This window comes from Paralichthys olivaceus, chromosome 1 (assembly GCF_024713975.1).
Source record: "Paralichthys olivaceus isolate ysfri-2021 chromosome 1, ASM2471397v2, whole genome shotgun sequence".
NCBI classification, from domain to species: Eukaryota; Metazoa; Chordata; class Actinopteri; order Pleuronectiformes; family Paralichthyidae; genus Paralichthys; species Paralichthys olivaceus.
In genome coordinates, this window is record NC_091093.1 from 13,584,150 (window position 1) to 13,610,611 (window position 26,462).

Here is a 26,462-nt window from a genome sequence, read left to right on the forward strand (position 1 = left end):
TACACACACAAACAAGCCAAGTAATCAGACAGGTGTTAAATGGAGGGGTCCATATTTATGCTGTTGTGTTGTGCATTGCTACGCTAATTGACAGGCTAGCCCTTTGGAAGTAACAATAACATTAGTATTCCTGCCTGTCAGACATACGAGCCGAGGCCAGAGAACCTGTGTAATTGATTGAGTTTGCCTGATTGTGGTGCCGTCTTTATTTACGAGGGTCCTAATTTATGACAGGGGGAGGGAGGGAGGGAGGGAGGGAGGAGCTTTGGGAGATGACGGGCGGGCAACAGAGCCATTAATCACTGAGCCCTGAGAGCACCCACTTCCTGATTACCAGCCAGCCAATCGAATTAACTGTTAGCCCCCATGGTAACAGAGCTTGTATTGGAAAGACCTTTTAATGGTGACCGCTACACGTCCCCTGAGGCTTTGCCAGTAGGGTACGTGGACAAGGTGGTGGTATGTGTGTGTTGTGTATGATCATGTGTGTACACAGTGTGTTTGTGTGCACAGGTCAACATACATGTGTCAGAGACAGAGAAGTGAAGAAACTGAAAACAATGAAGTTACTCTCTTTGCTTTTTTGAAGCAGCACGTAATATTTCCTCAGTGAATCTTTCCATCTACAGAGCGATCTATCTGCCCGGCTTTATTTTTATTTAGCTGTTAATCTGTCTGTGTTCCTCTCTGGCTCACATCCTTTCTCTCTCCATGTCTCAGGCATACACAAGGACGATAAGTCAGTTCAGTTTAGCACACCACAGTGCAGAGAGAGAAATCATATTAGGCTAATTACACTGGGTCATAAGCTCCTATTGACAGCTTTATGCTTGGTTTTAATTACTGCCCACTTTCACACAACTTAGCCCCTTCACCCCAAGTAGATGCACCCGCCAAGTAGCTGTGTCGGCCTATCAAATCAAGTCCGCAGTCCGGGCGTCCAATAAAAAGGCTTGAATACTGTCTGGAAGTTTCCTGTAGTGGTTTGTTGCCATGGTGGCTCATTCGCTGCCATGGCAGCTAACAGGGTATATTTTTATTTTGTGTCTAATAAGCCAAATCATGGCCCAATAGGAGAGGAGTGGAGAGAAAGCAGTAAAATGTCTGTCGATGATATAAGGACGAAGAGATGAGTTCTACCTTTCAGCGCTGGATCAAGGGCAAGGTGATCTGGGCTGACTTTAGTTTTGAACTTTTTCTCGGTGTTTGGTCTGTGTGCCACAAACTTCTTAATCAAGCCCACAGCCTTGCGTCATGATGGGGTTTAAACCATGTTGCTACCAGGGGAAGAACATGGTTGTTGCCGGGTAGAAATATTTTATTGCTGCAAGTTATAACTTTTATGATGGCAGAGGCAAATGTAATTGAAACTCTTTAAAGCAACAAGTCAAGTCAGAGTTCTTGTGTAAAAACTACATGATGTGTGTTGTATAAAACCTTTATTTTACCTGATGCTGATTCACTTTTCCTCAGGAGGTTTAACTAGACGTGTTGTGTCCTTCACAAGGGATCCATGCCATTAATGTTCTGCTAATGTGATTACAATAACAACAATAGCTTGTTGATTCAATTAATCAAGTGGTTACAATCAAGACATAGTTGACATTATTACTGTAGAACTCATTATTAAACAGATATACACATACAGGAAAATCTCTTACTCAGTTCACTCAGTTATTTAGGAGTCAGAATCACCTAAACTCAGTACAATACAAATCATAATTGTGTTGTAGTATGGCCATAATCAACTATTTAATTACCAAAATGTATGTTTCAATAGTAAACGTTTTTATTCGTACGAACACTGTGGGCTCATCTCGCTCCTCTGTTATCCGCTGCACACTTTGACCTTTTCAGAGTGACAGGATGCCCTTTACCTGACGTACCCTCTTCCTTTCAATCCCTCTACCCCTCCTTCTCACTTCTCTACACAGGCACCTGTTCCTTCCCTCATTCTTCTTCTTCCTGCACCCCCCCTCTGTTCTCTTTTTCTCCCTCCACCACACAACAATATAGGCAATGACCAAAAGTCAAGATACTTAAAGACAGAAAACTTCATAGGACTGACTGAAAGAGCTTGTAAGAGCAGTAGATGTTATTTCACCCATTTAAGTTTTTCACTGACTACCTAATGCCTAGTGTCTGTATAAATATTCTGTATAGGTTTGGTCTATTTCATCGGATCCTGGTCCTGTGTCACAACTGTTCAGACAGTTTGGAATAGAATTATATCCATCTTGAAGAGCATCGTCTACTTTAAGTTAAATGATATTTATGTACAATAAATAATAATAATACAATACAAATCAAGCCAATGTGGATGATGTGTATTATACACTACAGAAAACTCTATGAAGCAAAGTATAGCATACATAAAAGTTTTTTTTTATATAATTCTGGAGATGCCTGTAACACCACCCACTAAAGTCAAATAGTTTGTGTCAGTGTCGTCTGTGTAACCAACATGCACAGTTTCAACATAATCTGATCTGCAGAACTAAAACAATCTCAGTGTAAATTCATTAATGAAATTATAAAAAAATCCTGATCACTCTCTTTGCATCTTGTCCAATCTTCCTCTCATCCTCCTCCTCACCATCCCCACTCTCTCCATCCTCCTCCTCTTCTTTCCCCTCTCCCATCTCTGTCCATCTGTGCTGTCACTTAGATCAATCAGTCTGATTGATCACGGCCTAATTGACTATTATTGAGGTTAATTCAACTCTTAACACACTTTCGAGCAAATGCGTGCACGCGCAGAGTTCGCGATCACGGCCACAAACAATAAACCGCAAACACACGGACACACACTTTCAAGACGAGAGCTCAGACCCATCCATCTGCCTTCTGCACCACTTCTGACAGGCTACAGATGACTTACACATGCAAATCTCCACCCTGCCTGACCCTGTGCTGTGTACACTCTCTAATTATACCCAACACAAGCACGTAAATAAGATTACTCTGTGTGTGTGTGTGAGTGTGTGTGAGTGTGTGTGAGTGTGTGTGAACGAATAACTCCTTGATGAAGGTGAAAAGTAATTGTCATGCCAGATATGTTGGTGTTGGGTTGCATGGTGAAAAGGTTTTGCTCTCACTGCTGATGGTGGTTTTGATGGATGGTCCAATGAATTGACTTCTATCCTTTTGTTGGGCTGGTGGATGCTGGGTAATTAAGAGAAGTCTTCATCATTAACACTTAATAAATCTTAAATCTTGTGACAGAGGAAATAAAAGTTTGTCTGACTTTCACTTTCTGATCCCTCTCGTCGTTTTCCTGTCACTTCATGATATTATGGACTCATATGAGGTTTTGACCAACAGGTGTGGGCAGTGAATTCAGCCGGTCGCACAGACAGTCCGTGGACCAATGGGCGGACGGGACCTGCTCCACCTGAGGGTGTAGGCTCACCCATATTCCTGCGTGTTTCAGCCACCTCAGCAGTAGTGGACATCCATCCTCCAGCTCGACCCAATGGGATTATAAGCCTTTACAGAGTGTTCTCACTGACCCACAAAAACCACACGCTGGTAAATAACATTACACACGTACTGAGTTTTGAGATGTCTGTTCTGTCTTCTCTTCCTGTTTCTATGATCACTGCCTCTTCCTCTCCTGCTATATCCTCTTCCTCCCTGGTTAGAGACTGAAAATATAAACTTACCTCACCATCATCTTCTTGCAGCTCTCAGAGGGAACATCCCATCAGCAGACACTCTATGGTTTACAGCCTTACACCCAGTACTGGGTAGGAGTGGAGGCCTGCACCTGTTATCAGGTAGTATCACTAGAATGCAGGGTAGTGTGCAGTATATTCTGAAGTTATATACACTGCTGTACTTGTTCATGTACTATCTTATTTGGTCTTCTTTGGAAACATTGTTGTGTGCTACACTAGTATTTCCAAATAAGTAAAAAGTTGTTTTTATAGTTGGATTGATAGAAAGATATTCAGTTTAGATTAAAGTGCGGCTCTGGGTGCAATTTTTTGCACTAAACACAATGCAGTTTAAATCAAGTGAAGTGTTGTCCTTCATAGTAACATTTATACTGTAATAAACGTAAGGGCACATATTGTGTCTATTGTTTTTCTTCATTACTTCTGCCAGGATGCTGAAGTTGTACATTCAATAATACTGTAGCTCTTTAAAGTCCTTTTTTCTGTCAGTGCTGTAGTCAGGGTCCTGTGAGTGAGCTCCACACCTTGGCTGCACCCCCAGCCCACCAGCCCCCTCCTCGTCTCGTCACACTGACCTCCCACTCCGTTCAGCTGGACTGGGACGAGCCCCTGGCTCCTAATGGAGTCATTGAGAGGTGAGTAGATGACATTAGATGGGTTATCAGTATTATCATTATTCTTATTTGTATTATTGTTGTTGTCATTGTCAATATAACTCGCCCACCCCCACTCTCTCTCCCTCTCTCTCTCTCTGTTTCCAGCTGTGAGCTACATCTCAGATCACCATGTCCGCAGCCCCCCCAGCCGGTCCCCCTCCCTTGCACTGAAGCACCAGTTGAAATCTGTTACTTCGGCAAAAGGCGAAGCTACAATGTAACAGGCGAGTTCATATTCATATCAAGTACAGATATTTTACTTTTGTTTCTTGACCTCTTTAATATTTTCTTATATTAAGACTTGTTTTTTATTTTTTAGTGTTTACTGTTTTTCTACTTAAATCTGTGTTGCTGGGGAGACCGAGAGTATGAGCAATTTCAATTCCTCAATATGTCTTTGTATATATTGCAGAAATTGACAATAAAGCTGACTTTGACTTTGATGACACCATAGACTGTAAACAAAGACGGATGGGATGACTGCTCCCCAAAAGTGAAGCCAAAGTTTCTTGATCACCACCTGGTGGTTGGCTGCAGTATCGGTCATAAATCTAGCATCCTCCATTTTAATGGATTGGACCAAACTAAAAAGTCAAACTACACGTCAGATACATTTTTCTCAGAGATGGTTTAAAGGTTCATTGTGACACACAGTAAAAATATTAGCGTCTGTACCAGACCACAAAAGAACAAAGACCACAATAAACCAATAAAAAAGTGGAACACGGTAAAGTCAGGATTCTCATTAGTGAGTGACTCCTTAATAATTGAGAGCTCAGAATGTATTACAGTAAATCCAAAAAGTCATCTATGAAGACAAATGTAACCAAGCTTTCTAAAGAGGACCAACAGTAGAAGTGAGGGAGAGTGTTGCTTCATCAAAACAGGATTATTCCACCATGGAACATGTACTTGGTTGTTTATATGTTCTGTATGAATAAACGCATCCAAACTGTGCAGGTCTGCAGCCGTACTCCACCTATGAGCTGAGAGCTGCCTGCCTCAACAACATGGGCAGCACCGCCTCCAACTGGACGACTGTCACCACACTCAGTGAAGGTAGCAGACTCATCAAACCCCCCAACCCTCACAGGTCTCCAGTCATTACAGACAAGAATCACATCCAAAGTTTCTCTTACCCTTCTCCCCCTCCCTCCCTCCCCCCCTCCAGCCCCCCAGTACGTGTCTCCGTTCTCGGTGGACAGTAACCTGACAGTCATTTGGCTCGACTGGGCCGGGTCCTTCTCTCTCAACGGATACCTGAAGGAGTACAGTGTGACTGAGAGCCAGCTGAGGGTCTATACCGGCTTCTACAGCTATCTTTATATTCCGCGCACCTCACAGAAAAGTGAGAGCACACACACGACAAATACACACATCCACTCACAAATGTACACACATCATGGACATGTCCTCCACCTCAACAGATAATACAGTTCGAGAAATACACACTCAGACTAAAGGAACTGGAGCAAGTAAACACATAAACATGAAATAGACTCCACATATAAACACAGATATAACTACACTGTGACCCCAAGCATCCAACTTTGCTTAATATGATTGATTAACTCGTTCCAGTCCTTAAGCATTAGCACAGTTACCATTAAAGGATGAAATATTGTTTGAATTAATTAGCTTCGCCAGACCAGTACATAGGTCATGTAACAGTTATGGCCAATAAGCTTCTAATATCTTGAACCTATATCGTAAATCACATTTGAGATCACAAATTTAATTTTTCAATATTTGACCACCTTTGATATTGATCATTGATATTCATTGCTTCAGGAGTTCATCACTGATAATAATAATTATAATAAACTTGATTTATATAGCACCGTTCAAGATACAGTTATAAGTTAGATTGAGCTGCAGCTGAGAAGGCTGTGAAAATATATATGTACCGTATATGTGTCTGTACTGTTTTCCATTTGTGTTTATTCGCACCTTCACAGAGGACTGAAAGCTGTCAACTCCTCCTAACAACTTTATTTAACCTAAATTCTAAATCCTTTGACTTAATTTTTCTCTCTCTCCCTCTATTCTTCTCAGCTCTGTCATTTCAGGTGACGTGTACCACAAACAGCGGCAGTGCCAGCACTCCCATCATCAGATACAGCCCTGCCACAGGCCTCGGTAATGAGCGTGCACGTGCACATGCACACACACACACACACACTCATTGCTAGAATCAATTCAAAATGAAGAATCAAACCATACTCTATATAGTCGATAAAAAAAGGTTTAATTTTCAGCGCTTGTTTTATTTCCACCTCTCTCTCTCTCTCTCTGTCTGTCTCTCTCTCTCTCTCTCTCTCCCTCCCTCTCTCCCTCTCTCTCCCTGCAGGTCCTCCTGAGCCTGAAGACAGTGCTGAAGAGAGCGTCAGCATGTCAGCCAGCCCCGTTTACGCCGAGCTGTGGTTCATCCTGCTTTTAGCACTGCTGGGTCTCTTCCTGTTGGCAATACTGCTGGGCCTAGTGCTGCAAAGGTATTGTAATATAGTGTGTGGCATGTTAAAGGGTTATGGCACGAATAGAATAGAATGGAATTTCTTCTCAAACACCGCATGTGTTCATATAAAGCTGCACTAATGAAAATGAAAATCATTTTGACATGTCTTTATAAAATGCAACACATTCCATGTAACAACTCTGACAAGTTAATCTGAGCAAGAACAAAGGGCTGATTTCTGATGATTTTCTCTTCTCTTCTCCAGAGCACTGAGGAAGAATCCATCAGCCAGAGAGCGCCCTCCACTGGTCATGCTTCAGAAGACCCGGAAGTCTGGGGGAGAGACATACATGGTGAGAGGAAGTAAGAGAGTGGCAAGATGGGGGAAAGGGGGAGACAGCAGAGACAGTAGGTTGTCAGGGTTACAGTGGATGAAAGTTTAGGCTGGATGGTGAACTAGAAGAACAAATGAGACTGTTTCACAAGTATTTGATTTGATTTCTAGAAATCACCAAGTCTCTGAGTCAAATGTTTTCTTTTCCTGCAGATGCTATTCTTTTAAAATATCCTTTTTGTCATTCCTAGTTCTGTTGAAGAATCAATTTACACAAACATTGGTTTCTTGTTGTTTTTATGCTGATTGTATTTTAGCCAAAATATTACTTGGAACTCAATTACATCTGTTCCCTGTTTAAAAATCAAGAGAGAAGCATGAGTGATACATTCATGTTGGTTCCAAGTGCAGACATCATTGTATTTTATTGCATTACTAGTAACTAACATTAACTGCTTCTCAAACTATACTACCTGCACAGTTTGATGTATTTTCTCCTTTTCATGCCTCTATTTATTTTTCCCATATTATATTTTTCTGGATTCCTATAATTTTTCACTTTTTGCTCATTTTCATTCTCTGTAAATCTTTCTTGATCTATTTGTCTTCCTTTATATCTTTCTGTAACCCTCTCCAAAATATACCACTCTCTCTCTCTCTCTCTCTCTACCTCTCTTTCTCTGTTGCTCTCTCACTCTCGCTCTCTCTCTCAGAGGCCCTGTCCTGAGTTGTGCTCTAAACATCACCCCGGCTCTGTGCTCCTCCCCGATCGCCCCACAGTAAGATTATTTCCTGCTATTTTATTGTCAGAACCCTAAACGTTTATTTTATTGTCCCCCTGCAGTTTGACACTGTAGCAGACTGTGTTGAGATCAGCAACGTTATACTTAAAAGCTACACTGTGTACACTGAGGTATGAGATTGTGAATTGTCCGGGTGCTTCTCTCCGCATGTCTCACTTGTGTATATGCATGCTTTGTGTGTGTGTGTGTGTGTGTGTGTGTGTGTGTGTGTGTGTGTGTGAACACAGGCAAGTCAAATGGTTTCTTTTTCTTGTGAGAACAGGAAGATGTCTGAGAATTCATCTTTAGATCTTATGAAATGAATATTTAAAATACAGTGGTTGGTTGCCTTGAATTGTGCAGTTTGTACTTGAACACACTGACTCTATGTGCAACACATACAATTATGTGATGTATCCAAAATTAACAAGAGGAAGCATAAAACCTGTTCACACTATATTTTCCATATATTTTTGTTTATCCATGAACAATTAAAAAAAGAAATCAAACATGTTTCTGGAGGTTTGACTCCCTCTCCTGTATATTCTAAAGGTCCAGTCCTTGTTGAGTAGTGCCCCCTGTTGATTGTTAATATCATGACAATGGCAGCTTATTCAAATTAAAATGTAATAATATTAAGTGTTATCATTATTATTTATATTTTAGATGTTTTCAGTTAAAAGAATCAGGAGTCTGTGTGTGACCTAAATGAATCTGAGCTTTGAATCTTGTTTTGTTTCTTATTTGTTTGAAGTAATAGAATCATGTATTGGGTGGAATCGCAGGGTTTTGCATGTTTTATCTCATAAACCATGTTCACCTAACACAATACTCCCCACATTGAGTTTGTTGTTTTGTTAATCCACTACACTTGTAAACCTGTGGTAGTATGAGGAGTCTGATTTGTACTAAATCTGTTCCTCAGGGCCTGACAGACACAAAGATCATCGGCAGCAGCTCACGGTTTAGCCCCATGTCTGTCTTGCGGGTCCCCAGCCAAACAGACCTCAGTCAGGCCTACTCCCAGCATTCCCTGCACCGCAGCGTCAGCCAGCTGATTGACAGGAAGTCCCTGATGATGGAGGAGAGAAACTGGGACAGCACATTGGGACTTGACTCTGGGCTGGTGAGGAAGGAAATGTTTTATGTTGAAATGATCATTACAGCAGAGAAGGATAGCTCCATGTCACAAGCAAGTCGGGTGGTTCAGTTCAGTTTAGTGCTGTTTTAGTTTATTCCACACAACATAAATCCAAAATACACAAATGAAATGTTAAAAATATGTGTGGGGTAGAAACCAGTAATAGCTCATGAAAATATACCCATACCCTTGTGAAAAAGATTTTTTAATTCAAAACATACAATATCCTCAATGCAGGTTACATATTAGTATAAAAGAGAAAACTGGACATATAGTAGTAAAACAGGGAAAGATTAGAGAGTGTATAGAATATATTTTAAATTAAGCGTTAACAGAATCTTAAAGAGCTCATTTTCATTGCAGATCAGATTTTTAAACAGCAGAGCATTTCTAATTCTTTTGTTGTACTCAGACAGTTACAAAGAGAATCCCAAATATTTACATTTTTATTCCATGAGATTTAACTCGAGATATTTTGTAGAAAAGTGACCCTGAGATGTTTTATACAAAGGAAGATGAAACATTTAATTTCCAGACACACTTCCAAGTGAGAGCAAGGTCTGATCAAAATACAATGCAAACTATTCAGTATTTAACCAGTTTGCCTCATCACGCTGTATTATGTCATTCTGTTCATGTTTAACAAGCTGATTTAGTTTGGCTCCAGAGGAACAAAGCATCTGAAGTGAACGACACTGTGCATTCAAAGAACATGTCAAATCTCAATATCTACAGTGAAAAGGAGTTGGATTCTTTTTCTCTCTGTCACCTTTTCACTGACTCCAGTCTTGTGACTGACTATTTCCTTTCAGTACGGGGAGGAGGATGAGTTCGTGGACGCCATCAAGGCCTTAAGTTCTGTGAAAAAGGAGCACACCATGTTCACTGACACTCACCTGTAAGACACGATCCTTCATCTATCCAGGTATCACAGACACGATCCAGAGCTGGTTTCAAACCCAGACAGTAAAACCATCATTCGAATTAGTCAGTGTTAACTCAGTGTGGGCAGGAGCTCTGACAGGACGGGGAAGTGTGAAAATGATTGAGACAATTTAGGATTGAAATATAAATTAGGAAGTCGGGAAAAATACACTTGGACAGTCTGAAGTTAAAAAAAATCTTGTAAATAAAGACCGGGAAAGTTTTACTTTAACTGTTTTACTGCAAAATTCATCGTAAACCAACAGTTTATTTGAAGCCACTGTGTGTGTGTGTGTGTGTGCGTGTGTGCGTCTGGATTATAATCATACAAAGTGTTATATCTGAACTGCTCAGTTGGATAGCCAGACCATTCTATAATGAATGACAGCTCTTCAACTGAATGATCAGGGTGTTTATATGATTCACTATCTCTGCTTGCCAACTTTTAGTGGTTTTGTTATTTAAAAAAATGTAGAAAGGTCAGATGCATTGTTTAGAATCAAACCAGACTGTAGAAATGGATTCATGTCAGAGGTTTCAGTCGCTTCTTGTGCTTCAGAAAGCTGTTGTGCCTAGAAAGCTTCAACATACAGTGCAGCAGTAGTCCTGTAGACAAAACGAGACAAATGGCCTTGGTGACAAAAAGAAAAATGCCAATTAATGTTTTTTTAAAGTTTGAAATGTGGCTGGGAATCACAGATGTGCCGTCTGACTGTTGTGATTATGTGACGTGACTTTAAAGCCCATTCTGAGATTTTAAGTATTTGGTTGTTGACGTACAGTTTACATTGAATTTTAGAAAGAAGTGGACAAGCTTTGTCGTGAAGTGAAATGTCTAGAATCTAGAGTTGTTTGTCTGTCGCCTGCAGCCTTTTTCATCCTTATATCAAGAAAACACACAAAAACATTGTTTATATCTTGATTCCACCGGTTGGGTCTCAACATTGTAGATTATTTATCAGGGCAGGAGGTTGAGTTTCTGTGGGTTTGCATGTTTTCCATACAAAATTCAAGCCGATTGTTATAGAAGCTTTTCTTTTTTACACTGGCAGTATTATTTATTTAATGTCTTATTTATAGATGGTTCATTGATCAATGTTCTTGTTTTTCTGGGAAATGATAAATAATGACCGATGTTCAAGAAAATGCTGTTTTCTGCTTGTGTCCTAGTATTTTCTTTTCTTCTACATGAAACATATTTCAAATATTAACACATCAAGTATTAAACAGTATACACTGGTCCTGAAAGCAACTGTGTCCCTCATACCTTCCTGTGTTGGCTGCAGACATGTCATTTTTCTGCTGCACCTCTCACATATCTTTCTAGAACAACATCCACATTTATTTTCCACGTTTTCTATTTTGTGGTATGAAAATGAGGCCAGGTTCCTATCACAGTTAAACAGAAGAGCCACAGACAACTTGTAGATGTGTAATATTGTTTTTACTCCATTGTGAGCAGAGACGTTAATATTTAAAAAGCAGCATGTCAAAATAAAAGACACAAAACATATCAAGTCCAAGTTAAAGCCATGAATTTCATACTATCAGTACATGAGGACGAGAAGGCATCAAAATGATACAGGACAAAAACTCCACGAGTGATACATGAGCATTTGCTCCATGATGAGTAATATTGTGCTATTGTGGTTTAAATATTCATTTCAATTGTAGAAAAACAATGATGGAAGTTATCGCGTTTACACAAACAGGTGAATGATTTGCATGAGTGCGTGTGTTGGAGTGAAGAACAGACAAGCTTGAGATATTTAAAGCAACACAATGCAACTTTTACTGGGCAACAGCGCCCTCTGCAGCCACATGTAAAGATCAATTATGTTATGTTGACCGGAGCTCTGACTCCCTCTCACTGAGCTGAAACAACAGAATACTGGATATCACCCATGATCCCCGGCTTCCTGAACCAGATGAGCTGCTGCTGTTACAAATACACCAAACTCTGTTTAGAATTCTTTATATTTTAAATGAGTTTTAGAGAGAAGCTCTGTTTTCTAATGAGTCTTTACCTGATCTACATCGTGAAGCTGCTATTAAAAAAGTTGCATTGTTTTGTTTTAACTAACAGATTACACTTGTTATAAGACACTATTACAAACAGTAGGAATACATAGTCGAATGCTACACAAAGCTCATGGGTTGAGTTTGGAAAACACACACGTGCCATCAGCTGTACAGATACTTCCAGTTCCCACAATCCCACACCAGCACTAACACTGAGGGGCCCGCATCTGCGTCAAAACTCTGCAGCTGTAGTTTAGTTTTGCTCCCGCGTCCCTCGAGGGGACGTCGAGGCAAGTTTGAAATTAAAAAACTGGCAGTAACAACCCCTGCCTCCGCTCAAGGACGCCAGTCTGACAAGGGCACTTCTAAAACATTCACAGCCACATTCACAGCTATTGTCAGCCACCGAGAGAGGGAGAGGCTGTGAAAAGAGCTTGTGGAGTGATTGTAAGGGACAGTATGGCCCTGAGCTACACACACACACACACACACACACACACACACACACACACTCACACACACACACACACACACACACACACACACACACACACACAGGGTTTTATTAAACTCATAAATCACAATGACGACAGACGGCGTCTCAGAGAGGAGACTGTCTGAATGAGAAGGTTAGTGAAATGAAAGCGCTGGGGAAACACACACACACACCTATGTGACACGCTAACAAAACAAAGATTGTGCACTTTGGCAAGTGATCCCCACAAACTACATGCTAACAACTCAGCAATGACTGGCAGCACCTCATACCTCATTCAACCTGTTTGTCTTATTACTGCGTCCAGATTTAAAGGTGAAACTGCAGATTCAACATAAACAGCTGTAACTTTTGTGAAATTATTTAGCATTGATATTTAGTTTGAATTAATCGTCACGTCATCGGAGGTTGACAACTCTCCGATCGCAAATATGTTTTTTAATTTATGGTTTCTATTACTGTTCATCTGTGGTTAATATCATTGACCCGGAAAACTGGAGTAAAGTTAATTATCAACAGAACAATTTGTCTTCTACACGTATTAAAACGTGCATGACAATGATTTTAAAAAAGAAAAGAAAAAGTAAACGATTCTAGTCTGTGACCTGACTCCCCTGGTTTCTTTTCAACTGTCATGTTGTACACATCAGAACATTATAAAATAATACATTAGAATCAGTATTATAGGCAATAAAAAGGCAATAAAACAACAAAACATTACAACATAATGCAGCATTGTACACACACACACACACAGTGATGTCCAGATCCAGATATGTAAGCTCACATTAAGCTGGCTGTAATGTGATATAATGTTATGTAAACACAGCCAGAGAAGAAGCAAGGGACGACAGAGGACAGGAGATGTTTTCAGAGGACACTCAGTCATGTGCTGAAATACACTTTTTACTTTATATTTTATATAAAATAAACGATAGAAAGTCACTTTAATATTAGTCTAAATAGTGCAAGTGCAAACGCAGTAAGGTCCAATAGCAGGGTAATATCAATATAGGCATCATACATGGATATGACTATTCACAATATATAAGACAAACAACAGTGTAAGTATCATCACACATCAATGCATCCATGTTAGGACTTTGTCTTGAATATGTTTGTCTACTTTCTGCACAGTTACATTAAAATGCACATGTTTGTACAGGCAGGGACGATGAAGATTTTATACTGAAATAAGATGCAATCTATGAGGTTAAATAGCTGCTCGGTTTGGCAAATTATAATTAACATTTCAGGACAGTTTTTCTAATTATATCTATCTTTTTTTTATGTCTTGTATTTTTACAGCATGTTGTCCCCACAGTTCTAACAAAGCACCAGAAACCAGGAGCTGGTCTGGGTTTCTGTAACTTATCCCAAACAAACAGGAAGTGGAACTCTTACATGGGATCCAACATGTTTGAACAGGAAAGAAGCAGCTTTACCACAAAATAAAGGTTGCTGCCATTTTAATTTAAACTTTCCAGTCCTACCAATCCTACTGCTATATTACTTTATAACCAAGGTGCTTTACTTTTGTCTCTTACATACACACAGTTTTACCTTTACAAGAACAAGCTCGAGTTTAAAGTTCCCCAGAGGAAAAGAGAGGGAGCTTCCAGTTAGAGCCTCCTCCAGTATGGTTTACAATAGATACCTAATGCCTCAAATCAAACGATCACCAACTTAACTTCACCTGGTGTAAATCCATCATTTGTGGCTCCACTATGAGCTCCTCATCACAAGCCTTTGGTCAGAATCCTTTTCAACAAATAACTGTCACATGAGTTCGATTAAGGCACTGCAACAGTCGTCCAAAACAAGACACGTTTAACAAGTTTAAAAGAGGGAGTAAAGTGATGTAGTGTAGGTCCTTGTAGTGAGTGTAGTTATATTGTGATACTGTAAAAAAATATATAAATAATAATTAGTGTGATCTTGTGCAGGCACCACTATCAGAAAACAGACTGAATTCAAGAATTAGAGGTGATGGTTTTTTTTCTCTGTTAAGATAGAAGGGTCACACAAAAACCATAAAGCATTGAAAACAGATTTTGTTCCAATTTATAATGTGTCTGAAGATGTTCGCTGTCAGTGTTAAAGCTACAATGGCATTAATGGATAAATCAGTTTATGAGGTTTCAGTTGTGTGCCACCAATTTTCTTTTCCAGTTTACAAATACTGCATCACATTGTTGGAGTGTTCTGTAAATGTCACATGTTGCAGAGAGTGATGCTCCTCGCTACCACAATAAGCAATTTGCCAGAAAATAAAACAAAAATTGAGTTGAACAACCAGCTGCAGTGAATTGTTGTTCAGGTCATCATCCATGAATCTCACTATGTGGCGATCCTCATGACTTCATGTTTGTTTTAGCTGTCAGGCATCATAACTCCACTGTTGCATAGTTGTCACTGAGCTGTCGAATAACAAATCTAAAAAGGTTTGACTTTGTGATGGAGCTACATGCTGACTTCACTGCTCGCTGTCTGTTCACTTCTACTGTCACTGCTTTATCAACTATAACTGTTGGGACATTCTGATTCAAGTAGCTGCCACGATTCTGGCAAAGGTACAACAAATTCCACATGTAATCAGAGATGATGAACTTTTCAGCAACTTGCTGGTTGCAGCTTCTCCCATGTGAGGATGTGCTGCTTTTTCATGGTTTATATCAATGTGTACTGGATACATTAATAGTAAGATCTGACATTTTGTAGGCTAAACTAATAATTCTAAAATAATCTGAAAGATTACTCAAGAATGAAAAAAAAGGTTATCTCAATGTCTAATGTTGCCACAAGCTACACACTCCTCTAGAATCAGAAACCCCTTCTCTGTGAGCCATACTATCTCTTTTCATTTTAATGAAGCTTGATGAGTTAATGGATTTAGTTTTATCTTTGGCCTGACAACTTAATGTGCGTCAAACCAAACAGGCCGCTACACATTCTTTACCAGAACCAAGAGACTGCCTCCTTCTGTAGTGACTGTATGTTTGTTGAACAACAACCACCTATTCCAGATGTTCTCCCGAACTGAGCTGGTACACTACTATCAGACTCCTGTCTGTAAGCTCTGACCTCATCACTGATCTGTTGAGATTAATGCCAACACCAAAAACAAACAGAGACGGTCGGGAATCATTTCCCGAGAGTGATCAAAAAGAAAAAATATTCCCGCTCTGGTTGAGATGTCACGCAGCTAGTGCCGGTGTAATGTTAACACAAAAAGATTTTCAGCCTTGGGATCAGCTGTGCTGGGACAGAGTCATTTCCTGTGGGCTCCCAAAGCAAATCATTTACCCATTTACATCCCAAACCCTGCTTCATATCCAGTCTGACGCAGTAAGTTCAACAGGACGCCTCCATGAAATGATTCCACTGACTGGGATCAGTGAATTGGAGGTGGGCCTTTAGCGCTTTCACAGGCTGCTGTCCTGATTGGACAGCTCAGGGGCCAGCTTCCTGTGTCGTGGTGAGGTGGAGGAGGCCAGTTTGGTCGGGGAGGGGGAGGCATTTGCAGATGAGTCGCTGCCACCACCATCAGACCCGGAGGGGAGGGAGGAGAGGTGAGGAACTGGAGGTGCCCTCTTCCTCCCTAGAAAGCCTCCTTCTAGTACTCCCCTTTTCCTCACACCTCCCTCTGACTTTGCCCCATCTCCTCCGAAGCCCACGCCCTCTCCCTCCTCCGTTGCGTGCACCTTTTTTCTGACGTCTCCCCCTGGTATTGGGCTGTCCGGAGGTTGGCGTGAAGTTTCTTGAGCACCTTCTGCCCTCACCCCAGAAACACCAGCAGCAGTCAGCACCGCAACGTTCGTGCTAGAGCTTGCACAGGTGGTTCGACAAGCCCAGAACTCCATCATTGAGGCTCTCCTTTCACTGTCCTCGGGCCCAAAGTCACAGAGTGAACGGCGGGCATCAGTGACCTGGCTCGGTCCCTGGGCTGACGTCTGGCCTGTGCTCTCCAGGACACCTCGATTCAGGCTGAAGTTCTGGAAGTCTCTATGGAAAGAGAAGTGGATGCAGGTAATTTAATGGTGGAAAGAAAGCTCAGCAAGTGTAAATGCATGTGTGTGTTGAGACTGTTTGCACACAAGAGGATGCACAGTAAGACTGGATTTTATCAACACTGTTAATGGGTTAGTTAGTTTATCTATCTAAAAAAAATAGAGATTTACTTTATTAAATGTTTAATCCGTAGTGGTCTACTTGTGCTGCTAGCTTTTATTTAATTCTTTGAGGTTTTGAGGAGTTGCTTAATAATTCTGCTGCCACCAAAATCAAATGTGGGTGAACAGAATTTAGTTTGTGAAGCTCTCAGCGCTAAAAAGTGGCATTTAAAAATGTAACAGCAATGTGCTGTTCCAGAGACAGTGCCCCAGTGGTTTGTTGTAAACGGTCTTTACAGTGAGCTTTCTCTTTAACATACGGTAAACACATGATCGTTATGTGTAACTGAAGCATTTCTCCTGGGTTCTTTTCTGTATTTTGTTGCATAATTTGCAATAAAATGAAAAGATAAAACCCTTTAAAATAAGAGAATCTGTAGAGTCAAACAAATATAATTTCACCTGTAGCTGTGGAAGGACTCTGTTCGTCGAGCGCGGGCCAGCAGGGGGCTCTCTCTGTAGGGCCGCACAGCTGCATAAGTAGCCTGACTCTCAGGAATGGGCTCCTGTGCCTGTAACTGCAGACTGAAAGAAAGAAGACAAGAAAAAAAAGACGGTCATTAAAAGTCCTTGTTTATCGTAGGAATTGATAGGATATTGTTCAGGTTTGTCATTGTGATTATGAACCATGTATTTGTAAATGCAGAAGTAGGACGGGTTGGAAGAAGCTATTTGTTTCCTTTAGTGTGTGTTTGTCTTTAATGTGGTGTGCGTGAACTTTCTTTCCGACCTGGAGCAGGACTCTCGCAGGCGTGTGTGGTGCAGCACCGAAGGGGCAGGGCTAATATTTGGTGTGGCACAGCGGGAGGTGCTCAGGTCACACTGGTCCAACAGCTGCAGCAGCTCCTCCTCTGTAGGCCCACCGACATCTGTCAAACACAGGAGCAGCTTCACACACAGCATCTCATCCAAAGAAACTATTGCATTTAATACTAGACAGTGGGGTCTTCTCGACATATAAACCTTTCACGAGGTGAGTAAATATAGACACACACAGATAATCTCCCCATTCCCTCTCTCTCTCTCCCCCTCTCAGTCTTTACTTCCTCACCCTCTGTCTTCCTCTCCTCTCCTTTGTTAGCTGTGTCCATCGCAGTGGTCAGGTCCCACATTTGGATGCTGCCGTTGCCGTGGCCAGTGAACAGATAGCGCCGAGGTCGTGACCCCATCCGACTGGAACCTTCGCACTCCCGCACCATAAAGCAAGAGATGGTGGTCCCGTCCACTGACTGCACTTCACAGATCCTGAGAAACAGAAAAACCTCAGCCAAGTAGCACAGGTCAAAGTGCCTACAGCCTGAATAAAGAGGAAAACATTGGAAGTATCATGCAAACCCTCCTTCCTCCCAGTGTGTGACTGTAAAAGACAAAGGTTCTCAGAGGAGCAGAGATAGAAAAACATGAAACCTTTTTCCAGTAGATGACAGCCTCACAAACAGTTTGTTGGTGATCGGGATGACCTTCTGAATAAAAACCTGCTGATCATCTCTTTCTCCAAATGGACCTGAGAGCAGAAACACACCAACTCAGCTTCAACGTCTTACAGCAAACAAATAAACCACTACAGAATACTGTGAGAAAATACAAGAGCACAGTCTTCAGGAACTGTACAAGTGTATGCAGGCAACTGGACTTGCTTGTTTCTTGAAGACGTTTCACCTCTCATCTAAGAGACTTCATCAGCTCAGAACAAGCAAGTCCGGTTACCTACGCACACATGTACGTAAGTTATGACCAGATACAGTGACCTGGATGACTGAGAATCTTCACAAATACAAGAACACAAATGACGATAGCCCAAGAAGTATCAAACAGTTGTCAAAATTCTGAAGGTGATATCTTCGTCTAAACCTAAAATATTCACTTTAAGATAAGTAATATAAGCTTTTTAAAATTTAGCTTGAAAAATTACTTTAACATTTACTTGATATCATTATAGTTTCTGATTATGTCCGTCAATCAACTAATTGATGAATTTACTAACTGTTTCATCTCTATATCTGCCCTTCCCTCATATTAATTTCTGTTTCCATATTTTAATTCTTTGAATCGTCCCGTCTTATCTCTCTCACCGATATCATTCCCGGAGCAGTAGCTCCCGTGGCTCTCCGTCTCCTCCAGGGACAGGATTTTGAAAGAGGCCAGAGGGGTGGAGCCTGGCTGGGTGGAGATCATGCCTCTGAAACGTGTCACCGTCCATGTCCGAACGTGATTGTTGTCCGCGCACACTGACACAGAAAAACACAAACAACCACACAAGATTTCAGTCACAGGTAAACTATACACACAGATACGACACCACAATGCACGAGAGGTGATTAGATTAGTGTCAGACTACATTTGAGCTTCTATTACCTATCAACCATCAGCAGGGACCTGTTCCACCTTCCTCACCTGACACCAGATGTTTCTCAGACAGCATGATCTTCGTCACTGGGCTCCTGTGCACAGTGAACGTCTGAAAGAGCTGGGGGCCTGAGCCCACTGTCTCCGGGTGTTGCACGATCACTCTCACTGCACCGCTGCTCGTCCCATAGGCGATCTCTATCCAGTTTCCACTCACACCTGACAGCAGAGAGAAACACGTCAGGCCAGTGACTGTGACTTATGTTGCATCCAAAAATGTCCAGGACATGAAACTGATCTGAATCAATATGAGAAGGACAAGGCAGGATACGATTTCTGCCATTCATTTTTGTCTGGGTTTTCTCTTACTGGTTTTAGGTGTGAGGTAGACAGACAGCGCAGTGATGGCATCGTTTGAAGGATCGTGATAAAGCTCAGTCACCAGGAGATCATTATCCTTCATCCTCAGTGGAAACTTTTGCATGTCTGAAAAGAAGAGGAAGATCATGAAAGAGCCTCACTTGTTGCACCTTTTCTTGAACAAGGTATTTTTAGATATGACTTCACTAACATCCATAACCTGAGCGACAGACAGAAGATAGCGGACACTGTGTGTGTGTGTGTGTGTGTGTGTACCTATGTAGTAGATGGAGCCATTGTTGCAGCCCAGGAGTAAAAAGGATCCTGCTGTGTCACAGCTGGTGATGGGAACCACATCTTGAACCTAATACTCAAAACAAATGTGAACTCTCAATCAGGACAGTGTTCTTCCATGTAGTCTGTGATACATTTTATACTAATCACCATTATATTATGTACTGTACATTTATTTTTACCTGGAGTAAAACTTTTACGTTTTACCTCAGAGCGTGGAAACAGAAACACACTCTTCCTCCACCTATCTACTGTATGTCTCATCCAAACACACAAACACATTCTTCCCCCACCTATCTATGTCTCATCCAAACACATACACATACACACCCTTCCTCCACCTATCTATGTCTCATCCATACACACACACGTGCACATGTTCCTTCTTACCTGCCAGTGTTGTGTGACAGCATTCCACACCCCAACCTTCCCTGTGTGGCTCGTAGCCACCAGCTGGTTTCCGATGAAAAAGAGATCATCGACCGGTACACTGAGACTGAAGACGCCTGAGGAAGTGAAGAGAGAGAGAACAACCAGTGTTTTTCATCTGAACGCAGATTTAAAGTTGAGTTACATTGAGTATGTGTCATTACACTTAAAACTTCTCAGTCTGGACCACACTTTTTATCTAAATTGTAAACGTACCTATCTCATTACCACTGCCTCCATCTTGGATGCTCCAGAGGATGATGCTGCTTTCAGAGGCAGCGGCCACCATCTTGTCCTTGTCTCCATGCGGGCCACCCACCACCTTGGCATTAAGCGCGATGCGTTCAATGGTCCGGTCAAGGTAGGGGGAAGAAAACACCTGCTGCCATCCTGACGATTCCTTTATCCTGCAATAAGATCACACACAAATCTTTGCACTGCTTTCATTCTACTAGATTTCCCATAATACAGTGCTTTGTAACTTCAAAGTTCAGCTTTGACGAAGTTGGATGTGGGTCAGATTAAAAAACCTTCCAGAAGATTTTCTAAGAATGTAAACAAACACCCACCAGTGCTGCAGGTACGCACTGATAAACGCTTGCATGTTTTATTCTGTATTCCAAACATTTATCTTGATTCAAATGGACTTATCTTTAACTCTGTCTTTTTCCCTCATGTCTGCTTTCATTACCAAAGAATTCATGTTTAAATTGACACAATCCATAACCATGCTGTAAAACAATCTGTCTTCTTTATCAGAAAACCATTTAAAACATTTTGTTGTTTGTTTTCTTGCTTTGAACTGAGCCTAAGATGAGAGCTAGTGCACAGGTACAGATGAAGTACATTAAAGATTCATGAGAAATCTGAGATGCGACAGATAATGACGCCATCTTCCAATCTTAAATAATTTAATGTCTCACTTTAATGAACTACAGAGCGAATGAGACACACTTTTACTGCACTGTGTTGTGACAGTGTTACCTGTAGCAGATGACATAGTGTGCGTACGCTGCTACGATCCAGTTGTGGTGCCCTGCTACAATCAACACCTTCCTGGGGTCAACAATGGGACCTACACACATACACACCCACACACAAGTAGACAAAATGCACATTGATACAATTCTTTAATAGTTTGATAACTACATTATGTTTCTACATTATTTTTCATTATTGTATGTGATTATCTGAATCACTGAAAAAAACCTACATTATGATATCTAGAGCCAGACACAGAGTATGTGTTTACTGCAGCTCATTACAGCCTCTGAGGTCATCGTCAACAGAGAACAAGCCAATATGAAACTAGGCTACATCAGAGGAATGTGTCAGGTCACATTAGCTGAACCATTAATGCTCATTTAAGGCAAAACACACAGATCTGAAAAAGCGTAAACTACCTATATCTATACTCTTTACTTCACAAAGCTGATCCGGGCCACTCACCCAGTTTGTGGTTGTCATCTGCTCCAGGTGAAGCAGGGAGGGAGGGGTGAGGAGGGGGACCGACACGGGTGAAGCCCTCTGCTCCACTTGGACCCAGCCGCTCTTCAGAGGAGGAACCCACAGCTGCTGAAGCAGCGCACGATTTACGGGCAGGGATGGCTGAAAGATTTGCTGAGATTTATTTTTTCATTATATACTTGGAACAAGGTAATTTCTGTCTTGGAACGTTTTTGTAAAACATTATTCAAACATTCACTCTATTTTAGACCATTTTCTCTATTGCTCAGTTTCATATGTTCACCTGGGGGTGGCAGGTAACCATGGAAGAGAACACTACCACATGACGAGCGGTCCAGTTCCTCACACAGCAAAAGGCGCCGCACTGCAAACACACATAAACACACAGAAGTTTTAAAGTTAAATGGCAACAAAATTGTCCCTTTGCTCTGTGAGATTTAAACATCAATCCCTTGTTCTTCTATTTGTGTATATGTATTATATGTGTTCATTACGTATTACTATGTATTACACTGTAAAGTATGTGCCACTGTTCTTGTCATGACATTTAGTATGTGATCACTATCACTGATCAGGTGATCATTACTTGAATTACCCATTCAAATATACAGACAATGTAGGGAATAAACTGTGAAACAGGAAGTAAAACAGAGAACATGAAATTGATAGTAAGATTTAGACCTTGGTCAAGTTGCAGCTGAAGCTAAAATACATTTAGCAACACAAGAAAACATTTCACTTAAACAACAAAATGTGTTACAAGACTGTACTGTATGCAAAACAAACATTTTCACAATATTTCTAAGCATCAGTGCTCGTGCCAAGAACACAGCCTCTCTGTGAATTTACCCATAAAACTCAGTCAGTGACGTACCTAAAGGAGTTATTCCGTAAAACTCTGCTTCATGTCTCAGGACGCTGATGTTGACACCCCTACAGACAGAAAGAAAACGGCATATGTATTCTATGAGACGCTGCTTATAACTCAATATAAAGTCTTCCTAATATGAACATTCAGGAATATTTTCTGAATGTTGTCATGGCTCCTTACCGCAGGTCCAATTCTTTGGTTCGGAGAAAATTCAAAATTGGTGCAAAAGCTGTGGGGTCTCTGTCAATAAATATCTGGAAGTGAGGAATAAATATATTATGATGCAAATGCAGAGTTTCATTAACCATAAATTTAAAAAAATGGTGAAGATTCAAAAACTTCCCCGGTTACTTGTGTGTATGTTGCCTAGTGACATTCTAACACGGACATAGAAGTGTAAAGTCACATTGTATTATCTTATTTGATTGTGTAAAAACAAGTATAACACTTTACAACAACAGAAATAGTGCATGTAAATAGTGTTACAATTATTAGGTGACTAATTAATTCACATAAATGAATATCACCATGGGCTGTTTCACTACTTCCTGACATTTTTGTGTTTTACTGACAGTACAAATCAGTGCATCATCCAAAACTTTGAACATGAATGAAATCAAATAATGAATTATTGACTGTGGGCTACAGAATTTGTTCAACATGGCCACAAATGGTCAAATTTTAGTTCCTGTGCACAAAAAGACAACCTTAAGGCAATGTGTCATATTTCAGTGAGTTGAATCATTACACAACATCATCACGTCATCATGTTCTATCTGCTGGAAACTTATAGAGAATTTTTAGATGTTGATGAGGACGTGACCTGCGGACGCTGTCCTAGTTTGTAATAAGAAGCGACAAAGGCTTTACTCACAGCTCCCGTTTCATCCCGAAGAGTGGATATCCTTCCACTCAGTAGACTGAAAACACACACACACACACACACAGACACACACACAGTCCTCCAGTTAAACCAGGCACGTCTCCATTTCTACTTTGACTGACCAGCAGTGTTACCACTACCCGCAGTAACAGTAACAAAAACTCATCAAGATAACATTAGCACAGCGCTCATGGTAAAACCAACTGTGCTGATATTTTATTGAATATCTAATATAAAAAGGTTTTTGATAAGAACTGACTGTACACTGGCACTGCAGACAGCTGGGGCAGACAGACTGACTGACAGACAGACAGGCAGACAGGTGCTCTGGCAGACAGTCTGACAGCATTAAGGATTACTTCAGTCAGCTGTTGTCAAACAGTGAGCTCAGTCCGGTGTTTGAGCTTGTTATGACCATGGTGTCAGCACAGCCTCAACTGGCTGTCTCAGTGTGTTCACCAGTAGAGCTGGAATCACAGTGAAATAACTCATGAGAAGGATTTTTCTTAAAGGCATGTGAACTGATGAGGATTCTTAAAACATGGGATACATGTTTGCAGTGAATCCTGTGTAAATACAAGATTCACGTCTCTGTAAAATACCAAAATAAACATAATTTATTCATTATCTGTGTTCTATAGACTCCATTAACATTTTCCATCCCCAGTATGCTGGAAGTATGAGTCAAGACAGAGACACGATAAGAACATTTTCTATAATAACACATTATTTACATTTGACTGATGATTGCTTGACATTGAAACTGTTTTGATTGCGTTCATAATTTTGTCTTGCAAAGCACTTATGAACTTTGTTTTGAAAAGTGCAATAGAAATAAAACGTGTATTATGATTATTGTTATGATAATTCTGATTTGAAATATGTGTTTATATGTGATTTGAAAGTTTCTGTGGTTATGCAGACACATTCAGCTCATGTTTGCTACACACAGCCAAACACTGCACTTAACTGCTAAGACTTTTTTTAAATCTCTACTCTTTGGTAGAGAGATCCAACATACTGACAACATCCAACCAACCTGGAGAAGAAGGAATCAGGGATCCACATCAGGGTCTGTCTGGAGGTGCTGAACCTGTAAGTACATCATAGTACATGTATTACAAACAGGGACAGGAGTGACAGTGAATGGTCACAACACTGACTGATGCAGAATTAAAGTGCTGAGGAGATCATCAGTCTACTACACATGTACACTGTGTACAGAGCAGAAACCACACTGGATGTGTGAGTGAGACACAGAAAGAGCACATGAATAATATAAAGGAATAACCATGATCATCCATGTCTGCTTGGCCATCACGTATGTACGTGGCCAGAGATCACGTCGCCCACATGATGACCATCCTCTGTGGACGAAGCTTACCTCGTCCCTCCGACGTTTAGCTGGATGATCTCCCCCATCCCGGGAGTCAAATTGTTGCCGTTCGTAGCCATGACGGAATCGAACCTGCTGGGGTGGTTGGAGGGAAAGTGGCTGCTCCGTAAAACCGGTGGCAGCTAGCTTTGCTAACGCTCAGCTGATGTCCCGACTCTCCCTCAGCCTCACGACCTCTCCCTCGTCCCACCTCCCATAAAAGACCCCTCACACACGACCCGTGAGGACGGCGTCTGTGTCGCTGACCCTCCGCATGGTGGGCGAACAGAGACCGGGCTTGTTAACCAGAGGACGGACACACAGCGACTCCTTTATCCGCCACTGAGCCTGTTAGCATCGTTCCTGCGCATGTAAATCATCGTGAATAATATCTTGCGCCGAATTTTAGCAACGTGAAAACAGCTGTCCAGACTTGTGCAGCCGAGGCGAGAGCGTTCACCCCTCACTGCTTCCGCTCCCGCTTTGATCGGTCATTAGACAGCTAAATTAAACTCTTCCTTTTTAAATGAATGAATGTGTTGGCTCGATTGTTCGCTGCTGGTGTATGTGAGACATAAACACACGTTACATAGTCCGACAGGCCCTTACGTGGACCTACTGCTTCACAAACTAGCCTTCGGGGAACTATCTTGATCGTCCTGGAGCTGCTCACTATCAGAACCGCGTGTGCGCTTGATTTATCCACAGCTTGACAATTGAGTCAACTCGAAGGGGATAGATAATGTATCACTTAAAAACAATTTAGTCTCGTACGTTTATTTTTTTCTTTCTTTCATTTTCTCCTGTTTTTATTTGACGCTAGATTCGTTCCTGTGTGTTGTCTTCTCCAGTGTGCACGTGATTCCATGTGATCTCTGTCACTGCTTTGCACAAATAAAGAAGAGAAATAAAATAAAAAAACAACCAATCTTCTATAAGTGAATTCTATAATATATGAAAATGGATAACTCTAGGTCGTTTCGGAGCCATGTTTTCTTTTTATCAGCTCTCCAGTATTGTGTTGTGTACTGGTTTATACATATTGATGTAATGTTTACAATTTGTTTACATTTATAATGCTATTTATTTCTTGCATTCATAATTGTATTTATTTTTTACATTCATGCTTGTATTTATTGTTGCATTTATACATTTATGAGTATACTTTTTAAAGTCATGGTTTTTTTTGCTGTTATCTGCTCTCTTGTATTGTTTTGTGTACTGGTTTATATGTATTGAAATAATGTGTTTAGTTTATATGTATTTATGTTTTCACATTTATAACTATTTATTCCTTAGATTCATGTTTTTGTTTGTTGTTATCAGCTCTCCTGCATTGTGTTGTGACTGAGGTCAAGTGAGCAGACGTTCGTCTTTTCCTGATTTCAAGTGCGCCCATATTACAGAATGTATGGCAAATGCAGGTAGTCCATGATATGGAGCGAGCCATTCTTTTATGTTACTGTAAAATCTCTTTGATCCATAATTTCTGACAAAGGTTGTCAAAAGTTGTCCTCAGGACCATCCTGACTGTTCACTCACTCAGTATAAAGCATATTTACTGGATCATTTTGGAGAAATTCAGCCTCAAAGTTCAATATTTTGCATTGAAAAAAGGCATTATGCTCTTTATTTACTCTACTGTAAATAAAGTAGACTTTACACTATTTTACAGTAGAGTAAAAATTGTACATAATGCCTTTTTCAACTAAAAGAAGGAACTTTGAGGCTGAATTTCTCCAAAATGATCCAGTGAATATGCTTGATACTGAGTG

The 26,462-nt window shown here is 40.9% G+C and overlaps 2 protein-coding genes across 3 annotated transcripts in view; one reads left to right on the plus strand and one right to left on the minus strand.

Annotated features, from left to right (window-relative positions):
- Nucleotides 1-12,066, plus strand: part of ush2a (Usher syndrome 2A (autosomal recessive, mild)) — a 191,314-nt gene extending 179,248 nt beyond the window's left edge. The window contains exons 83-94 of one of the 2 annotated variants that reach the window (XM_069522155.1): nucleotides 3,325-3,531; nucleotides 3,687-3,779; nucleotides 4,170-4,315; nucleotides 4,442-4,560; nucleotides 5,297-5,395; nucleotides 5,508-5,684; nucleotides 6,392-6,475; nucleotides 6,687-6,828; nucleotides 7,057-7,144; nucleotides 7,970-8,038; nucleotides 8,833-9,033; nucleotides 9,861-12,066. In XM_069522155.1, the coding sequence (XP_069378256.1) occupies nucleotides 3,325-3,531; nucleotides 3,687-3,779; nucleotides 4,170-4,315; nucleotides 4,442-4,560; nucleotides 5,297-5,395; nucleotides 5,508-5,684; nucleotides 6,392-6,475; nucleotides 6,687-6,828; nucleotides 7,057-7,144; nucleotides 7,970-8,038; nucleotides 8,833-9,033; nucleotides 9,861-9,950 (1,515 nt within the window). In that variant the 3' untranslated portion in view covers nucleotides 9,951-12,066. Of the gene's footprint in view, nucleotides 1-3,324; nucleotides 3,532-3,686; nucleotides 3,780-4,169; nucleotides 4,316-4,441; nucleotides 4,561-5,296; nucleotides 5,396-5,507; nucleotides 5,685-6,391; nucleotides 6,476-6,686; nucleotides 6,829-7,056; nucleotides 7,145-7,838; nucleotides 7,905-7,969; nucleotides 8,039-8,832; nucleotides 9,034-9,860 lie in introns of both variants that reach the window. The other variant, XM_020080329.2, reaches the window with a different exon arrangement.
- kctd3 (potassium channel tetramerization domain containing 3) lies at nucleotides 11,395-25,293 on the minus strand. Its single transcript, XM_020080303.2, has 19 exons — nucleotides 24,697-25,293; nucleotides 24,352-24,405; nucleotides 23,304-23,349; nucleotides 22,610-22,683; nucleotides 22,433-22,491; nucleotides 21,842-21,922; nucleotides 21,541-21,699; nucleotides 21,076-21,166; nucleotides 20,308-20,498; nucleotides 20,053-20,168; nucleotides 19,645-19,732; nucleotides 19,378-19,494; nucleotides 19,057-19,227; nucleotides 18,735-18,890; nucleotides 18,070-18,166; nucleotides 17,714-17,907; nucleotides 17,393-17,531; nucleotides 17,065-17,187; nucleotides 11,395-16,495 (listed from the first exon to the last, which is right to left on the minus strand). The coding sequence occupies exons 1-19, from the start codon at nucleotides 24,765-24,767 to the stop codon at nucleotides 15,916-15,918; spliced, it is 2,607 nt and encodes an 868-aa protein (XP_019935862.1). The 5' UTR covers nucleotides 24,768-25,293; the 3' UTR covers nucleotides 11,395-15,915.
- Nucleotides 25,294-26,462: the final 1,169 nt, after the last annotated feature.